Source organism: Notolepis coatsorum, assembly GCF_963971535.1.
Source record: "Notolepis coatsorum genome assembly, chromosome: 6".
Taxonomy (NCBI): domain Eukaryota; kingdom Metazoa; phylum Chordata; class Actinopteri; order Aulopiformes; family Paralepididae; genus Notolepis; species Notolepis coatsorum.
The window spans coordinates 164,698,788-164,718,644 of record NC_140170.1 but is presented as its reverse complement, the minus strand read 5'-3'; the positions used below and the strand labels follow the sequence as shown (position 1 = coordinate 164,718,644).

Genomic DNA, 19,857 nt, shown 5'->3' with positions numbered 1-19,857 from the left:
CTTTCTTTCTTATGTGTGAATTCTACAAGGTGCGTGCACACCTACACACACACACCTACACACAACCACACACACACACACACTTACATTTAGTCATTTAGCTGACGCTTTTATCCAAAGCGACTTACAGTTCTGTACGACAAGACAGCAGAAGGGTACAACTCTATCAGCTGAGTAACAATGTTCATCTAAGTGTTGCGTGTTACAGTGTAGGTTAGTTTATTAGGACAAGTGCATGACAGTAAGGTTAGTCACGGTTAGATTTTTTTTTTTTTGTAACACGCAACACTTTGATAAACATTGTTACTCAGCTGATAGAGTTGTACCCTTCTTGCTGTCTTGTCGTACAGAACTTGTAAGTCGCTTTGGATAAAAGCGTCAGCTAAATGACTAAATGTGTGTGTGCGCGTGCTCAGCTCAGCTCAGCACTGCCCAATTATATCATCACTATTGCCTGTTTGAAGGATATCATCCTCAAATACATATACACCTACATGCCTTGTAGAATTCCACACATAAGAAAGAAAGATACTGGGATGAATAAACAAAATAGGAAATAAAATTTAGATAGGTGCTACTGTGATGTTTTGGTGAGTTCTTTGTTTTTTTGTGGAAGTTGCCCTTCTTAAAAATGCATGAACATTCACTGATAATTGGTCTGTAGTGGAGTCAGTACAAGGTCTACATTGCCGGACCATGTAGAATACGGACCTTGTAGACTGACATAATTCTGTGCATAGTTTAGTCTACACAGGCCATATTTCAAATAATCAAAATCTTACTTCATTCATCTTAAACATTCTTGATTTGGGGGATTGGTAGTTCCCATGAAATCTGAAGTTGTTCAAACGACAACAGCGATCCACCTTGAATTAAATCACACAGCCGAGTGAAACCTTGTTGGCTCAGTCACGAAAGGGGCTACTTAATTAATTAATCCAACCCACTTTATTTATAGAGCACATTTAAAAACAACAAAGTTTATGAAAGTGCTGTACAAGTCCCACAACATAAGATAAAAAAAAAAAAATAAAAAAAAATATTTATTTTTTTTTAATTTTTTTCGAAGCTTCGAATTAAAATCGAAGCTCGGCCCCGAAGCTTCGATTGCCAAAAAAAGCTTTGAAGGTCAGCCCTAGTAGGTGTGTGTGTGTGTGTTGTGTGTAGTGTGTGTGTGTGTGTGTCAGTGTGTCAGTGTGTCACTGCTAACAGCCCACTGTTTATCGTCTCAACAGGAACCTGGGAGAGAACGCCATCCGCTCCATCCAGCTGAGGCCTTCAGCAAGATGAGGAACCTGAAGACCCTGTGAGCACACACACACTCTACACACACTCTACACACACACTACACACACACTACACACACACTCTACACACACTCTCACCACTCTACACACACTCAACACACACTCTACCCACACACACTACACACACACTACACACACACTACAACACACACTCTACACACACTCTACACACACTCTACACACACTCTACACACACAACACACACTTACACACACACTACACACACACCTACACACACTCTACACACACTCTACACACACTCTACACACACTCTACACACCTCTACACACTCTACACAACACTCACACACACACTCTACACACACTCTACACACACTCTACACACACTCTACACACACATCTACACACACTCTACACACACACACACACACACACACACTCTACACACACTCTACACACACTCTACCACACACTCTACACACACACACTCTACACACACTCTACACACACTCTACACCACTCTCACACACACTCTACACACACTCTACACACACTCTACACACACTCTACACACACTACACACAAACACACTCTACACACACTCTACACACACTCTACACACACTCTACACACACTCTACACACACTCTACACACACTCTACACACACTCTCTACACACACTCTACACACACACTCTAACACACACTACACACACACTCTACACACACACTACACACTCTACACACACACTCTACACACACACTCTACACACACTCTACACACACTCTACACACACTCTACACACACTCTACACACACACATCTCACACACACTCTACACACACTCTACACACACTCTACACACACACTCTAACACACTCTACACACACTCTACACACACTCTACACACACACTCTACACACACACTCTACACACACTCTACACACACTCTACACACACTCTACACACACTCTACACACACACACTCTACACACACTCTACACACACTCTACACACACTCTACACACACTCTACACACACTCTACACACACACTCTACACACACATCTACACACACTCTACCACCCCCACACACACTCTACACACACACTCTACACACACACTCTACACACACACTCTACACACACACTCTACACACACTCTACACACACTCTACACACACCTACACACACTCTACACACACTCTACACACTCTCACACACACTCTAAACACACTCTACACACACTCTACACACACACTCTACACACACTACACACACACACTCTACACACACACACTCTACACACACACTCTACACACACCCTCTACACCAGGGCTGTACAGTGCGACATATATATCACACGTGCTACAGCAACAGCGGTCTGTGCGATGAATGGATTTACTTCAGTAGCACTGGTGCGATAGGGATTCGGTTCATATAGATACTCTTATTTTGAAAATCCTGTAGCGGGTCTCATTTCTGCCCACGCGCAGCTCCAGCTATAATAACTAGGCTCCGACAGCTAGCAACGTTCAGGTGCATATGATACTCTTATTTTGAAAAATGTTGACAACTCGACGAGTCATAACCGCCCTATCCGTGCTTCTGCTTGCAGAGCAGCGCGTTGGTCGGTTGGTGCGCACTGCTGCGTTAATAAGTCTGTGGTGTTTTTTTTCTCTCGCAACGGGTCAAATGCATCTACATGCTTTGCACCGTCGCCATTCCTTTATGCGCACATCGCCTGAAATTAACGTTTATGTACCATTACAATCACTATACAACGTTAGCAAGCTAACAAGCTAATCCTGATCAGAGGCAGAGCGCAGAGCCAGCAGACACAGTGTGGACTGGGGAAAGGGAAATGGGGGGGCACTCTCCCCTTCCCTGTGTGTGCGTGTGCGTTTGGAAAGACGATGAAGTCACTAGTCAGGACTCAGGACAGGAGTATATTATAGTAAACTGAGGATTGCTGAGGATGGACAGATAATGTTGATATTCAAATATAAAAAAGTTTCGAGAGGAGTGGAAGTTTGAAGACAGACTAGACTACAATATGATGCGGGGGTGGTGAGTTGAAACAGTGTGTGTGTGAATGAATGAATGAAAACTTTATTTAACAGATTGCAGAATGGGTACAGTACAGTACGGCTCAATACACACAATTGTTAAGGGGATGCAGACCAGAGAAAGACATTTGTCTTGTTTACATCAGGGTCCCCCATTGTGTGTGTGTGTGTGTGTCCCAACCGACCCCACTTCTATGTTTCAATAAATTATTTGCATTTAAAACTATTAACGCTGACTCATTCCTTCAGTCCACTCAAAATTATGCTAATATTCCTTATGTTGTTTATGATATTAATTGAAATAGATAATGAGAGTATTATAGTAATAATAACACATGGCGATATACTAAATGACAGCCAAACATGGCACTGCAACTAAATAACACAAATACAATAGGCACATTTGTGACTGTTACAAATATAACACGTTTTATACTTGGGCTACAAGATTTTGGCCTGTGCTACAAAACTATCAACCTCTGTAGCACCAGTGCCATGTGCAACACACACTCTACACACACACTCTACACACACACTCTACACACACACTCTATACACACTCTACACACATCCTCTACACACACACTCTACACACATCCTCTACACACACACACACTCTACACACATCCTCTACACACACACTCTACACACATCCTCTACACACACACACTCTACACACATCTTCTACACACACACTCTACACACATACTATACACACACATACTCTACACACATCTTCTACACACACACACACTCTACACACCCCCTCTACACACACTCTACACACACACTCTACACACACACTCTACACACACCCTCTACACACACTCTACACACACACTCTACACACACACTCTACACACATCCTCTACACACACTCTACACACACACTCTACACACACTCTACACACACACTCTACACACACACTCTACACACACCCTCTACACACACTCTACACACACACTCTACACACACACTCTACACACACACTCTATACACACTCTACACACATCCTCTACACACACACTCTACACACATCTTCTACACACACACTCTACACACATACTATACACACATCTACACACATCCTCTACACACACACTCTACACACATCTTCTACACACACACTCTACACACATCTTCTACAACACCTCTACACACATACTATACACACACATACTCTACACACATCTTCTACACACACACACTCTACACACATACTCTACACACACTCTACACACACACTCTACACACACTCTACACACACCCTCTACACACACTCTACAAACAATGCATGCGCGCGCACACACACACACACACACACACACACACACACACACACACACACACACACACACACACGCTCGGTCGCACGTGCACACAAGCATGGAATCGTGAGTGCAGATGGAAAACATGGAGCGTCTCGTCGGTGCCTTCTGGCGCTCAGGCTGCTCTCCTTCCTCCTCACTCTCCTCCCTCCTCACTCTGCTGCCTCCTCACTCTGCTGCCTCCTCACTCTGCTTCCTCCTCACTCTGCTTCCTCCTCACTCTGCTGCCTCCTCACTCTCCTCCCTCCTCACTCTGCTGCCTCCTCACTCTGCTTCCTCCTCACTCTGCTGCCTCCTCACTCTGCTGCCTCCTCACACTTGTCTGTGGAAAGAGTGACTCTGTCCAATATATTAGATATGATACACACTGTACGCTGTGCTGATGCCATGGAAAATAAAACCGCAATCCATCCTGTTTCTGATGAAGGCATGTTTATAGAAATATATATGAGAATATATCACACGTTCTACTTTGACTGAATTCCTCTCTTCTCCATCTCTTCCTTGGATCTTTTCTTCCTCCTCTCTTCCTCTCCTTTGCTCTGCTCTCCTCTCCTCTCCTCTCTGCTCTCCTCTGCTCTCCTCTCCTCTCCTCTCCTCTCTCCTCTCCTCTCCTCTCCTCTCCTCTCCTCTCCTCTGCCCTCCTCTCCTCTGCCCTCCTCTCCTCCTCTCCCCTCCTCCTCTCCTCTCCTCTCCTCTCCTCTCCTCTCCTCTCCTCTCCTCTCCTCTCCTCTCCTCTCCTCTCCTCTCCTCTCCTCTCCTCTCCTCTCCTCTCCTCTCCTCTCCCCTCCCCTCCCCTCCCCTCCCCTCCCCTCCCCTCCCCCTCTCCTCTGCCCTCCTCTCCTCTCCTCTCCTCTCCTCTCCTCTCCTCTCCTCTCCTCTCCTCTCCTCTTCTGCTCTCCTCTCCTCTCCAGACTCATTCACAGTGATAGTTTTCTATGTGACTGTCAGCTCCCCTGGCTTCCTGAGTGGCTGGCGACACGAGGCCTACAGGCTGGTGTTGATGCTACATGTGCTCATCCTGAGAGCCTGAAGGGAACCAGCATCTTCCAGGCTCCGCCCAAAGCTTTGTGTGTGGTGGTAGTGTGTGTGCGTGTGTGTGTGTGTGTGAGACGAGTAGTGTGTCTGTGTGAGACGAGTAGTGTGTGTGCGTGTGTGTGTGTGAGACGAGTAGTGTGTATTTTGTTGGGGGTATTTTATATATTTGGGTGTGTGGCAGTTCTATTTGTGTTGCGTAATCTGTATACATTTTGTATATATTTTGCGTGTGTGTGTGTGAGCGTGTATAAATTGTACAGTGAGTGAAATAGTTTGTTTGTGTACAGGTGGTCCATATTGTCAGCTCCATGCTATGCTGTTGTTTACATAATTGCGTGTATTTGTTTGTATGAGATGTTTGTTTTGTTTATGTTGCAGCATTGCTCTGTTTTTCTGTGCCAAGACACAGTGTGTGTGTGTTTGTGTGTTTTATTTGTCACTGTTGAATCAGTTATGCACATAACTGCACAAGCAAGCAGACACCTATCCAATAAACATGAAGACGACATGGTGATGGGTGTTTTATCCTCCACCTCCTCTGCCCCCCTCTCCTCTCACCCTCTGTCCCCCTCTCCTCTCACCCTCTGCCCCCTCTCCTCTCACCCTCTGCCCCCCTCTCCTCTCACCCTCTGCCCCCTCTCCTCTCACCCTCTGTCCCCCCTCTCCTCTCACCCTCTGCCCCCTCTCCTCTCACCCTCTGCCCCCTCTCCTCTCACCCTCTGCCCCCTCTCCTCTCACCCTCTGCCCCCCTCTCCTCTCACCCTCTGCCCCCTCTCCTCTCACCCTCTGCCCCCCTCTCCCTCTCACCCTCTGCCCCCTCTCCTCTCACCTCTGCCCCCCTCTCCTCTCACCCTCTGCCCCCCCTCTCCTCTCACCCTCTGCCCCCCCTCTCCTCTCACCCTCTGCCCCCTCTCCTCTCATCCTCTGCCCCCCTCTCCTCTCACCCTCTGCCCCTCTCCTCTCATCCTCTGTCCCCCTCTCCTCTCACCCTCTGCCCCCTCTCCTCTATCCTCTGCCCCCCTCTCCTCTCACCCTCTGCCCCCTCTCCTCTCACCCTCTGCCCCCCTCTCCTCTCACCCTCTGCCCCCTCTCCTCTCATCCTCTGTCCCCCTCTCCTCTCACCCTCTGCCCCCTCTCCTCTCACCCTCTGCCCCCCCTCTCCTCTCCTCTCACCCTCTGCCCCCCTCTCCTTCACCCTCTGCCCCCCCTCTCCTCTCACCCTCTGCCCCCCTCTCCTCTCACCCTCTGTCCCCCTCTCCTCTCATCCTCTGTCCCCCTCTCCTCTCACCCTCTGTCCCCTCTCCTCTCATCCTCTGTCCCCCTCTCCTCTCACCCTCTGTCCCCTCTCCTCTCATCCTCTGTCCCCTCTCCTCTCACCCTCTGTCCCCTCTCCTCTCATCCTCTGTCCCCCCTCCTCTCACCCTCTGCCCCCTCTCCTCTCACCCTCTGCCCCCCTCTCCTCTCACCCTCTGCCCCCTCTCCTCTCACCCTCTGTCCCCTCTCCTCTCACCCTCTGTCCCCCTCTCCTCTCACCCTCTGTCCCCTCTCCTCTCATCCTCTGTCCCCCTCTCCTCTCATCCTCTGTCCCCCTCTCCTCTCACCCTCTGCCCCCTCTCCTCTCATCCTCTGTCCCCCTCTCCTCTCACCCTCTGTCCCCCTCTCCTCTCACCCTCTGCCCCCTCTCCTCTCACCCTCTGTCCCCCTCTCCTCTCACCCTCTGTCCCCTCTCCTCTCATCCTCTGTCCCCCTCTCCTCTCACCCTCTGCCCCCCTCTCCTCTCATCCTCTGTCCCCCTCTCCTCTCACCCTCTGTCCCCTCTCCTCTCATCCTCTGTCCCCCTCTCCTCTCACCCTCTGTCCCCCTCTCCTCTCATCCTCTGTCCCCCTCTCCTCTCACCCTCTGTCCTCCTCTCCTCTCATCCTCTGTCCCCCTCTCCTCTCACCCTCTGCCCCCTCTCCTCTCATCCTCTGTCCCCCTCTCCTCTCACCCTCTGTCCTCCTCTCCTCTCATCCTCTGTCCCCCTCTCCTCTCATCCTCTGTCCCCCTCTCCTCTCACCCTCTGTCCCCCTCTCCTCTCATCCTCTGTCCCCCTCTCCTCTCACCCTCTGCCCCCCTCTCCTCTCACCCTCTGTCCTCCTCTCCTCTCATCCTCTGTCCCCCTCTCCTCTCATCCTCTGTCCCCCTCTCCTCTCACCCTCTGTCCCCCTCTCCTCTCATCCTCTGTCCCCCTCTCCTCTCATCCTCTGTCCCCCTCTCCTCTCACCCTCTGTCCTCCTCTCCTCTCATCCTCTGTCCCCCTCTCCTCTCATCCTCTGTCCCCCTCTCCTCTCACCCTCTGTCCCCCTCTCCTCTCATCCTCTGTCCCCCTCTCCTCTCACCCTCTGTCCTCCTCTCCTCTCATCCTCTGTCCCCCTCTCCTCTCACCCTCTGCCCCCCTCTCCTCTCACATTTTACATTTACATTTAGTCATTTAGCTGACGCTTTTATCCAAAGCGACTTACAAGTTCTGTGCGACAAGACAGCAAGAAGGGTACAACTCTATCAGCTGAGTAACAATGTTCATCAAAGTGTTGCGTGTTACAGTGTAGGTTAGTTTATTAGGACAAGTGCATGACATTAAGGTTAGTCGGGGTTAGTTTTTTTTTTTTTTTTTTTTTTATCATTTCAGATAATGGTTGAAGAAGTGAGTCTTTAGTCGACGGCGAAAGATTGGACGGGATTCGGCTGTCCTAACTGGGATGGGTAGTTCATTCCACCATTGTGGGGCAAGGACTGAGAATAGGCGGCTTCTCTTTGATGACCCTCCGGGAGCTTGGATAGGAGTAGATCTGAGGCGGCCAGAAGACGCAGAGCGTAGGGGTCTTGAGGGTGTGTAGTTAGAGACCATTGACCGGAGGTAGGCGGGAGCGGTTCCCTTTGCCGCACGGTATGCTAGGTCGAGGGCCTTGAAGCGGATACGTGCAGCAATGGGGAGCCAGTGCAGGTCCCTAAGAAGTGGGGTGACATGGGCTGACTTCGGTAGGTTTGAGATCAGGCGGGCCGCTGCATTTTGAATGAGTTGAAGAGGCTTGGTGGCAGTGGCCGGGAGGCCAGCTAGCAGTGCGTTGCAGTAGTCGAGGCGGGAGATGACTGTTGATTGGACGAGGAGTTGGGTGGCTTCTTTTGTCAGGAAGGGGCGTATCCTTCTGACGTTGCTCAGGAGGAATCTGCAGGTTCTGGTCGTCGCTGCGATGTGAGCAGAGAAGTTCAACTGGTCGTCGAGGACAACACCAAGGTTCTTGGCGGTCGGCGACGCGGTCACAGCTGCATTCTCGACTGTGATGGAGAGGTCGGTCAGGGGGGAGGATTTGGCCGGCAGGTGGAGCAATTCTGTTTTGCTTAGGTTCAGTTTGAGGTGGTTGGTCGTCATCCAGGCGGAGATGTCGGACAGACAGGCCGAGATCCGCTCAGAGACGTGGATATCTGAGGGAGGGAAGGAGAGGAAGAGTTGAGTATCATCGGCATAACAATGATATGAGAAGCCATGAGATGTGATAATGTTACCCAGTGATTTAGTGTAGAGGGAGAAGAGAAGGGGTCCTAGGACCGAGCCCTGGGGGACACCCGTCCGGAGGGGGCGGGTGGCCGACAGAGTCCCTCTCCATGACACTTGGTAGGAGCGGTCATTGAGGTATGATGTCAGCCATGTCAGCGCAGATCCAGCCACTCCCATTCCTGCGAGGGCCGCGAGGAGGATCTGATGGTTGACTGTGTCGAAGGCTGCAGATAGATCTAGGAGAATCAGGACAGAGGAGAGGCCTTTCGCTTTTGTGTGAAGCCTCTGTGTAGTGAAGTGCCTCTGTGACCGCAATGAGGGCCGTTTCTGTGGAGTGGCCAGTCCGGAAGCCAGACTGATTGGGGTCTAGGAGGTCATTCTGTAAGAGATAAGCAGTAAGTTGGTTGGATACAGCACGTTCAAGTGTTTTAGAAAGGAAGGAGAGAAGAGAGACAGGGCGATAGTTGGCTATGACGGTGGGGTTCAGGGTTGGTTTTTTTATGAGGGGCGTGACTCTGGCTTGTTTTAGGGTTTTAGGGTGCCCCCCTCTCCTCTCACCCTCTGTCCCCCTCTCCTCTCACCCTCTGTCCCCTCTCCTCTCATCCTCTGTCCCCCTCTCCTCTCACCCTCTGTCCCCCTCTCCTCTCATCCTCCTTCCTCTCCTCATTAGGGGTGGACGGTATTAACGGTATACGGTATAAACGGTATGAATTTGTGCTACGGTATGGATTTTGACTATACCTTGTGACCGGTATGAGCAGCTAGTCACAGCAGTAGCAATGACGTTACTTGACGATTCACTAGACGTTTGCAGTGGTCGTTGCATAGTGTTTAATTGTACTGAGTTTTTCTCCACTTGTTCACGGACCTTGCCATATAGTTTTGGCATTTCAATTTGGCTAAGGAGGCTGAGAGGAGACTTGATTTAGCGCAGCAACGGGGCTAACGTTAGCCACTAAGCTAACTCACGTTAGCCACTAAGCTAACATTCTAACGTGACTCCGTGGCACTAGTTCCATTCGTGAGGAAATGGGGGGGGGGGGTTATATTGACGAGGCTTGAAAACAGAGGTTCAAAGATAACTTCGCATTTATTTGGGTATTCATTCCTTTATATCGCTTTATCCATCGGGCTGCTCTCGTTTCCAGCTCTGTGTTGACAATGCCATCCTGGTGTGACATCATCAACTACGGCAACTTAGGAAGCTCAAACCTCAAACTCAAACCTATTACCACACTCTCTCGCTCTCTCTACGTTGTCAAACATGTACACTAAAGTTAAGTTATGGAGGAGTTTTATTGTGTTTGAGTTGTTTGAGGGAAAGAAACCTCCTGTCCTGCTGTAGTTTTTATTTTCACTTTGTGCCGCTTGATTTGATTGTATTTCATGGAAAAAGTGTTTTTCAGAGATAAAAGTAACTTGAGAAAAGGCTTTGCATTTTTCTATTGCAGTTTTGCACAATAAATGTTCTTAAAATACCTCTGTACTGTGTGAAATATGTCCTAGTAATACAAGAGTACAGTAATAATAGCTGCCATACCAGTGTTTTACCCCTTCAGAAGCATTTATATAGACATTTTAAGATAAATGAATATACCGTGATATATACCGTTACCGTCTATGCTTCAAATTATACCGTGATATAAATTTTAGACCATACCGTCCAGCCCTACCTCTCATCCTCCTTCCTCTCCTCTCATCCTCCTTCCTCTCCTCTCATCCTCCTTCCTCTCCTCTCATCCTCCTTCCTCTCCTCTCATCCTCCTTCCTCTCCTCTCATCCTCCTTCCTCTCCTCTCATCCTCCTTCCTCTCCTCTCATCCTCTGTCCTCCTCTCCTCTCATCCTCTGTCCTCCTCTTCTCCCACCATCTTGAGTTTCCTGTCTACTTAACGTCCTTCCTTTGCTCCTCACATCCTTCTCTCCACCAGCCCATCCCTCCCTCTCTTCACTTTTAGTTAGTTAAGTTAGTTAATACAACATGTAATATATGTCTTAGTGAAGTAAGAACAGAATGAAACCAGGGTACATAACTGTATCTTCAGAGACTTCTACCACTGTTCCACACAGAGACTGTCCCAGTCGTAATAATAACACACTTTATTTCTATAGCACCTTTCATGCAAGAATTGCAGCCCAACGTGCTTCACAGAAGTGGTGTGGACACAAAATAGATTTCTGTCATTAAAAATGTATAAAAGCAAGATTGTAATGGATGTGTTCTCGATGCTAACCTCCCCTCCCCCCCCTCCTCCTGCAGACGACCTGCCCAAGCCCCAGATCACGGTGCAGCCGGAGACCCTGGTGAGCGTCCTGGGCAGCGACGTGCGCCTCACCTGCACCGCCGCCAGCAGCAGCTCCTCCCCCATGACCTTCGCCTGGCGCAAGGACCAGGAGCTGCTGCGCCACGCCGAGACGGAGAACTACGCACACGTGCGCGCGGCCGACGCACCGAGTGGCAGCGGCGGCAGCGGCGTGATGGAGTACACCACCGTCCTCCACCTGCGCCACGTCACCTTCGCCCACGAGGGCCGCTACCAGTGCATCATCACCAACCACTTTGGCTCCTCCTACTCCGGCAAGGCGCGGCTCACCGTCAACGGTAGGTCGTTTTGCTCAGCGGGGAGGCTACGGCGTTAAGACCCGTGACGGGCGCGGCTTCCTTCGCTCCTCCTCAGAATCATGAATCAAAATCACTTTTAATCGCTTAATACGTTCCGTTCCACAGTATGACAGCGGGGCGACAGTGGCTCAGGAGGTAGATCGGCCTAGAGACAGTGTCTCAGGAGGTAGAGCGGTCTAGAGACAGTGTCTCAGGAGGTAGAGCGGTCTAGAGACAGTGGCTCAGGAGGTAGAGCGGTCTAGAGACAGTGTCTCAGGAGGTAGAGCGGTCTAGAGACAGTGTCTCAGGAGGTAGAGCGGTCTAGAGACAGTGGCTCAGGAGGTAGAGCGGTCTAGAGACAGTGGCTCAGGAGGTAGAGCGGTCTAGAGACAGTGGCTCAGGAGGTAGAGCGGTCTAGAGACAGTGTCTCAGGAGGTAGAGCGGTCTAGAGACAGTGTCTCAGGAGGTAGAGCGGTCTAGAGACAGTGGCTCAGGAGGTAGAGCGGTCTAGAGACAGTGTCTCAGGAGGTAGAGCGGTCTAGAGACAGTGTCTCAGGAGGTAGAGCGGTCTAGAGACAGTGGCTCAGGAGGTAGAGCGGTCTAGAGACAGTGTTTCAGGAGGTAGAGTGGTCTAGAGACAGTGGCTCAGGAGGTAGAGCGGTCTAGAGACAGTGTTTCAGGAGGTAGAGCGGTCTAGAGACAGTGTCTCAGGAGGTAGAGTGGTCTAGAGACTGTCTCAGGAGGTAGAGCCGCGGTCTAGAGACAGTGTTTCAGGAGGTAGAGCGGTCTAGAGACAGTGGCTCAGGAGGTAGAGCGGTCTAGAGACAGTGTCTCAGGAGGTAGAGCGGTCTAGAGACAGTGGCTCAGGAGGTAGAGCGGTCATCTGGTGATTTGACGCATCTGACCGGGAGGAGAGGGAATCGAACCGGGAACCTTCATATCACCAGAAGCCTGCTCTACGCCACTGTCGAAAAAATTGTAAAGCGCGTTGGATAAAAGCTGTTATATAAATGCACCATTTATTTATTTTATTTATGACTGACACACATGATAGAATGACCAGACCTTGCGATGTATAGCGTACGGGGACAGTAGACCGTACGCATCACACCCGTGCATTTAGAACTAGATGTACACGGTGGTTAGCAGCATGACGTACAGTACGGTTTGTGTCTGTACAGGAAGACTGCAATTCCATTTAGTTAGTTATACTGAATATGATGAGTGTTTCTAAAGCTGACCGTTTATCTAGATGTTTAAATTTTTTCGTTTTCGTAAGCAATTAGATCATAAATCATCATGCGAAACGATGATTTGATATGATTTGAGCAATTTGCAAGCTTGCAGACACAGCATACGGCCTATTCAGATGTGTTTTACCAGCGCGTGATAAGATCTGTTCTGCTCAATGACAAGCTTATTTAGAACGTGGCTAACGTCCCAACTCACAGAAGAGGAATTGTGATAAGCGACCGTTCTGGGCTCTCTTCCTCTTACTCCCAACAAAGTCTCCTCTCTCTCTCTCTCTCTCGCGCGCGCTCTCTCGCTCCCCCTGGGTGGAATTTGGAACAAATTGATTTAGCTGCATTTCAGCGCTGACGGGTCCATCTCTTCCACGCTCTGTCAGAGCGCTAGCTGCAGATGGACACTGATTATCTGGAGTGTTGGTCCACTGCCCAAACCCCAGCCGGCAGCCCAAAGCCAGCCCTGCTCTCTACGCAGTGAGATAACCAGATGATGGGGATGGACTGTGTGAGAGCGACGGAGGTACAACCACCTGCTCTCCCAGTAATAACCTCCACTCTATTTTGACTAACTCTGTGTCCCCTCCCTTCTCCTCCCCTCTCTTCCCCTCCCCTCTCTTACCATCTCCTACCTCCTCTCCTCTTCCTATCCCCTCCTCTTCTCTCTTCTCCTCTCCTCCTCCTCTCTTATCCTCCGCTCCTCCCCTCCCTTCGCCTCTACTCCCCTCTCCTACCCCCTCCTCCCCTCTTCCTCCCCTCCTCTCTTCTCCTCCCCTCCTCTCTTCTCCTCTCCTCTCTTCCTCCTCCCCTCTCTTCTCCTCTCCTCTTCCCCTCCTATCTTCTCCTCTCTCCTCTCCTCCCCTTTCTTCTCCTCTTCTCCTCCTCTCCTCACTTCTCTTCCCCTCCTCTTCTTCCCCTCATCTCTTCCCCTCCTCCTCTTCTCTTCTTCTCCTCTCCTCTCTTCCCCTCCTTCTCTCCTCCCCCTCCTCTCTTCCCCTCCTCTCTCCTCTCTCCCTCTCCTCTCTCCCTTTCCTCTCTCCCTTTCCTCTCTCCCCTCCTCTCCCCTCCCCTCCTCTCCTCTCCCCTCATCCCCTCCTCCTCTCCTCTCTTCCCCTCTCCCTCTCCTCCTCTCCTTTCCTCTCTTCCCCTCCTCTCTCCCTCTCCTCTCTCCTCTCCCCCCCTCTCCTCTCTCCCTCCTCTCTCCCTCCCCTCCTCTCCCCTCTCTCCTCTCCTCTCTCTTCTCTTCCCCTCTCTCCTCTCCTCTCTCTTCTCTCTCCCTCCCCTCATCCCCTCTCTCTCTCTCCCTCTCCTCTCTCTTCTCTCTTCCCCTCCTCTCTCCCTCTCCTCTCTCCTCTCCCCCCCTCTCCTCTCTCCCTCCTCTCTCCCTCCCCTCCTCTCTCCTCTCTCCTCTCCTCTCTCTTCTCTTCCCCTCCTCTCTCCTCTCTCTTCTCTCTCCTCTCTCTCCTCTCTCCCTCCCCTCTCCTCTCCCCTCCTCCCCACAGTCCTCCCATCCTTCCTGAAGACGCCCCAGGACAGCACCATCCGTACGGGCCACACGGCCCGGCTGGAGTGTGCAGCTGAGGGTCACCCGACTCCCCAGATCGCGTGGCAGAAGGACGGAGGAACGGACTTCCCTGCTGCCCGGGAGCGCCGCATGCACGTGATGCCGGACGACGACGTCTTCTTCATCATGGACGTCAAGCCGGAGGACATGGGCGTCTACAGCTGCACGGCCAGGAACACGGCGGGCACGGTCTCTGCCAACGCCACGCTCACCGTCCTGGGTAAGACCTGACGCTGGACACGCCCACTCCTCTCTCTGACACGCCCACTCCTCTCTCTGACACGCCCACGCCTCTCTGACACGCCCACTCCTGTCTCTGACACGCCCACTCCTCTCTCTGACACGCCCACTCCTCTCTGACACGCCCACTCCTCTCTCTGACACGCCCACTCCTGTCTCTGACACGCCCACTCCTCTCTCTGACACGCCCACTCCTCTCTCTGACACGCCCACTCCTCTCTCTGACACGCCCACTCCTCTCTCTGACACGCCCACTCCTCTCTCTGACACGCCCACTCCTCTCTCTGACACGCCCACTCCTCTCTCTGACACGCCCACTCCTCTCTCTGACACGCCCACTCCTCTCTCTGACATGCCCACTCCTCTCTCTGACACGCCCACTCATCTCTCTGACACGCCCACTCCTCTCTCTGACACGCCCACTCCTCTCTCTGACACGCCCACTCCTCTCTCTGACACGCCCACTCCTCTCTCTGACACGCCCACTCCTCTCTCTGACACACCCACTCCTCACCCACTCCATAGTACTCCAGCGACTTCGGGTTATTGAGAAGCGCTATATAAATTAAATTAATTATTATTATTATTATATGCAAACCTGTGTTTTAAACCACAGTTTCCTTTTACCATCCAGTCGCCACGTTGTGTCATTATTTGGAAATGTTTTTCTCGCGTATCCCTCTTAAGAAACCTTCAGAGGCAACTCACCAGAGGAATCAAAGCCCAGTCAGCTGTTTGGCCAAACGCGTTATTTCTAAACCTAGCCGCATTTTCTGACTGACGCTCTCTGATTGGCCACTGACGCGTTTGTTTGCCCAATCCGTGACGAGCTGTGTCTTTGCCCATTTCCACGTCAAACAGCCTGCAAACTACCTGGCGTTCTATCGCCATGCTCCAAGACAAACTCTAACCTTAACCAACTTTCCAAAGAGTGCCTAAGCTTAACCAGTGTAGAAACAGGCGTCGGCCAATCAGAGAGCGTCTTGCCAGAAATGCGGCTAGGTTTAGAAATAACGCGTTTGGCCGCCACGTGACATTAACCCTTGTAGCACTTGTACATAATAGTTTTAGAGTGAATATATATATATATATTGGATGGATGCCTAACAAATACCCGCTATATATATATATATATATATATATATATATATATATATTAGGGATGCTCGATATTGGCTTTTTTACCTATTCCGATATTGTCCAACTCTTAATTACCGATATCAACCGATACCGATATATGCAGGGTTTCCCCGTCCAAAAAACTGAATAATTTCAGGTAACTAATAATTTCACTGGATATATATATAACAAATATTGTTATTGTTTTTTTTTGTATTTAAACCGATACCGATATTTTCCGATATCACATTTTACTGCCGATATCGGCCGATAATATCGGTCGGCCGATAATATCGGACATCCCTAATATATATATATATGTTTGTATTTCATTTGAATCAGTGGAATACATTACTGAAACCGTGTACTGAGGCAGTTCATGGAGGCTCCACAGCTATTTTGGCTTCGGGGACTAATTTGAGCATATTGCTGTTTTCAGTCCAGTCTAACACCATGTTGATCCACGGCCCCAGAGAGAGCACATGGAAGCGGCCTGGTGTTCAGTCTAACACCATGTTGATCCACGGCCCCAGAGAGAGTGTCCCCACGGCCCCAGAAAGAGCACATGGAAGCGGCCCGGTGTTCAGCGGGGAATTGATCGGCCCGAGGCCTTAGAATGAAGAGCTTCATATTTTTGTTTTGCTGGCAGCTGTGGCCTTGCTATAGGTCAGGGGGGAAAGGTCGTGGGGTAGGGTCAAACGGGGGGCGGGGTTACTCACAGAGGGGTATTTGTTAGGCATCCACCCCCCCCCCCCCCCCCCCCCCCTCTCTCTCTCCCTGGGCGGGACAGTCATGGCTACTGCACTGCAAGCCTCACTGAAACCTTTCTATAGCCTGCTTTGGTCCAACTAGACTGAGCCAGACCTACAAAGCCAACAAACACTACCTCTGCAGCCGGAGAGTCCTCCTCCTCCGTTAGTGTTCTGACACCTATACAGCTTTTTTAATGGACCGTAAGTTAGTCATTCTTCGAGAATTGTCCTGTTTTGCGTGAATTGTAGTCGTGTTTTCGGGGGGCCCAGTTTTGGCTCTAGGCTGCCAAGATTCACCTAGTGGTGAAAAGTGTCTTCTCCTCTTCCCCTCCTCTCCTCTCCTCCCTTCTCCTCCTCTCCTCACTTATCTTCCTCTCCCCTCGTCTCCTCTCTTCTCCTCCTCCTCCTCCCCTCCTATCCTCTCTTCTCCTCTTCTCTCCTCTCCCCCTCATCCTGTCCTCTTCCCCTCCTACTCTCATCTCTTCCTCCTCTCTCCCCTCCTCTCCTCTCTTCTCCTCGCTCCCCCTCTTCCTCTCCTCTTTCCTCCTCTTCCTCTCCTCTTCCTCTCCTCTTTCCCCCTCATCCTCTCCTCTCTTCCAAGTCCCGTTGGCGCGGGACGCCCGGAAGGCCTGGTGTGTTGCACACAGTGGAGGGTAACGAGGGCTTTCAGCGGGTCAGGCTCTGCACCCACCGGAGTGAGCGGGTCGGGCCTCCTCTCCTCTCTGCTGGGCTGCTGATGTTTGGATTTGGAGAGATGAAGGAGGGGCCCACGTCTGGAGAGGAGCGAAGAGGAGGGGCGGCAGAGTGGGGGAAGGGAGGAGACAGTGTGGGGAGAGAGGGAGAAGGAGAAGGCGGGGCAGGGAGTGAAGGGGAGCGGGAGTTGGGCGACTGGACTGGGTTAAGTGAGATCTCTTAATCTGGACACGTCCCACTGTGAGGGGAAGTGGTCTTTCTGAGGGGAGAGGCCTGTGTCCAACACACACACACACACACACACACACACACACACACACACACACACACACACACACACACACACACACACACACACACACACACACACACACACACACACACACACAGGCTTATCTCCAACACACACACACACACACACACATTATGTCTATCTCCAACACACACACACACACACGTCTATCTCCAACACACACACACACAAACACACACGCACACACGCACGCACACACACACACACACAGACACACAGTTCAATGCGCTCCATTCAGTGGTATCTAAAGCTGCCTGGGAAACAGTGGAAACGTTGTTTCTCCTGAAAAGGATTCAGTCTTGATTACTTGTGAAAACAGCACAGACACACAGAGAGCGGCTGTTTTATCAGCAGCACCGCATGGTTCAGATCCACGAGCTGCTCGACTGCTTCTGTCGTTGGACAGGGTTCAGTCTTCTTATTGTGCAGTCTGTCGTCTCACAGGTCGGGGGGGGGGAACTAAAAATACACAAAAGGTAAACTTTACTCAGAAGTTCTCAGGGTTGATTTGAGTCGCTGAACCCAGCAGTTACACATACCGGTCAGTAATGGTAAATGGTACATTTATTTTAACAGCTTTTATCCAAAGCACCATTTTTTGTTCCTCACATTCACCCATTCACTCACACATTCACACACACACACACACACACACACACACACACACACACACACACACACACACACACACACACACACACACACACACTGACGGCTGAGGCAACCATTATCGGGAGCAATTAGGGGTTAAGTGTCTTGCTCAAGGACACTTCGACACACTGCCCGGGGGGAACGTTCACTTAGACACTTTAAACACTTTTTAACACTACACCATATTTCATCCATTTATTACTAAAAAGATTTGCACTACATCTCTACCTAATCTTTACATTTTGTACTTCTGTTTTGTATATTTTGTATAGTAGTGTATACTCTTTTACAGTATGAAGCACAATCTCAGGAGGGTCATACACAACCAAGCATTTCACTATAATGTACATGTACCTCATCATATGTGACAAATGAAACAAAACTTGAAACTTGAACTTGAACCTTCCGATTACCAGACGACCGCTCTACCTCTTGAGCTACTGTCGCCCCCTAACAACAACATAACGTTGTTCCATCTGAAAGTGTTTCTCTTTAATAAGTATCGACTTATTAACATCCATAATTATGTTATTTGGTTTAGGCAGAAATGCAGCGGTAGTTCACACTAGGGCTGAACGATTAATCGATTTTTAAATCGAAATCGCGATTTGAAATGATGCAAATCGCAATTTTTTTTATTTCTTTTTTTAACCAGGAAGTCCCATTGCGATACAAGATCTCCTTTGCAAGTTATTGTTGTGTAGGAACAGTTTGGGAGAGGGAGGTAAGGGGTTTTAGATTGTGTGTTGTGAAGTTTAGACTTCAGAGGGAGAGTAAAGTACAGGAAAAAAAGGCCAGTATCGATTCCCAGGTAAAAAGAAACATTTCCAGGCTCGGTGTCCCGAACAGACCCAGTGCGTAGGCCAGATGCAAGCCGCATTTTACAAGAAACCTCTGGGGCTGCTTAAATTTATTTTTATTATAATCGCAAATTTAATCGCAATCGCAATATCTGTCAGAAAAATCACAATTCGATTATTTCCCAAAATGGTGCAGCCCTAGTTCACACAGTGTTCCTACTAGAATGTAGGTCAGTCCAATCAATATTGTTAACGAGAACACCGCTCTCCCAAAAATGTAAACCAGAACACTTTCCATCCACATCGTCCAAACAGCCTGTTCCACTCGCTTTGTTGGACCCCTGTCGTGTTGGAACCTTTTTAACCCTTTCATTACCACACTACAGAAGGTTAACCCTTTACTATCACTACACTACATAATTCAGGAGTACAGTTTTGAGTAAAACATCAAACATTTATTTTCTCTTTTCTTTTTTCTCTTAAAGAAAAAGAAAAAAAATTATATATTGCAGCATATTTTACATTTTTCTTTCTTATATTAAAGTATATTTAGTTTTTAAAAATTGTAAAAGGATAGGCAAAAATAAGCATGTGCTTCAGCCTATTCCTTTTTTCGGTCATTGAGTTTGGATTTTGTGTGTGAGCT

The 19,857-nt window shown here is 49.8% G+C and overlaps 1 protein-coding gene across 1 annotated transcript in view; it reads left to right on the top strand.

Annotated features, from left to right (window-relative positions):
- lrig1 (leucine-rich repeats and immunoglobulin-like domains 1) overlaps nt 1–19,857 on the top strand; it is a 94,492-nt gene that overhangs the window by 64,419 nt on the left and 10,216 nt on the right. The window contains 6 exon segments of the mRNA XM_084315804.1: nt 1,236–1,267; nt 1,270–1,306; nt 5,577–5,725; nt 5,728–5,739; nt 11,494–11,835; nt 14,582–14,863. Of these exon segments, the coding sequence (XP_084171930.1) occupies nt 1,236–1,267; nt 1,270–1,306; nt 5,577–5,725; nt 5,728–5,739; nt 11,494–11,835; nt 14,582–14,863 (854 nt within the window).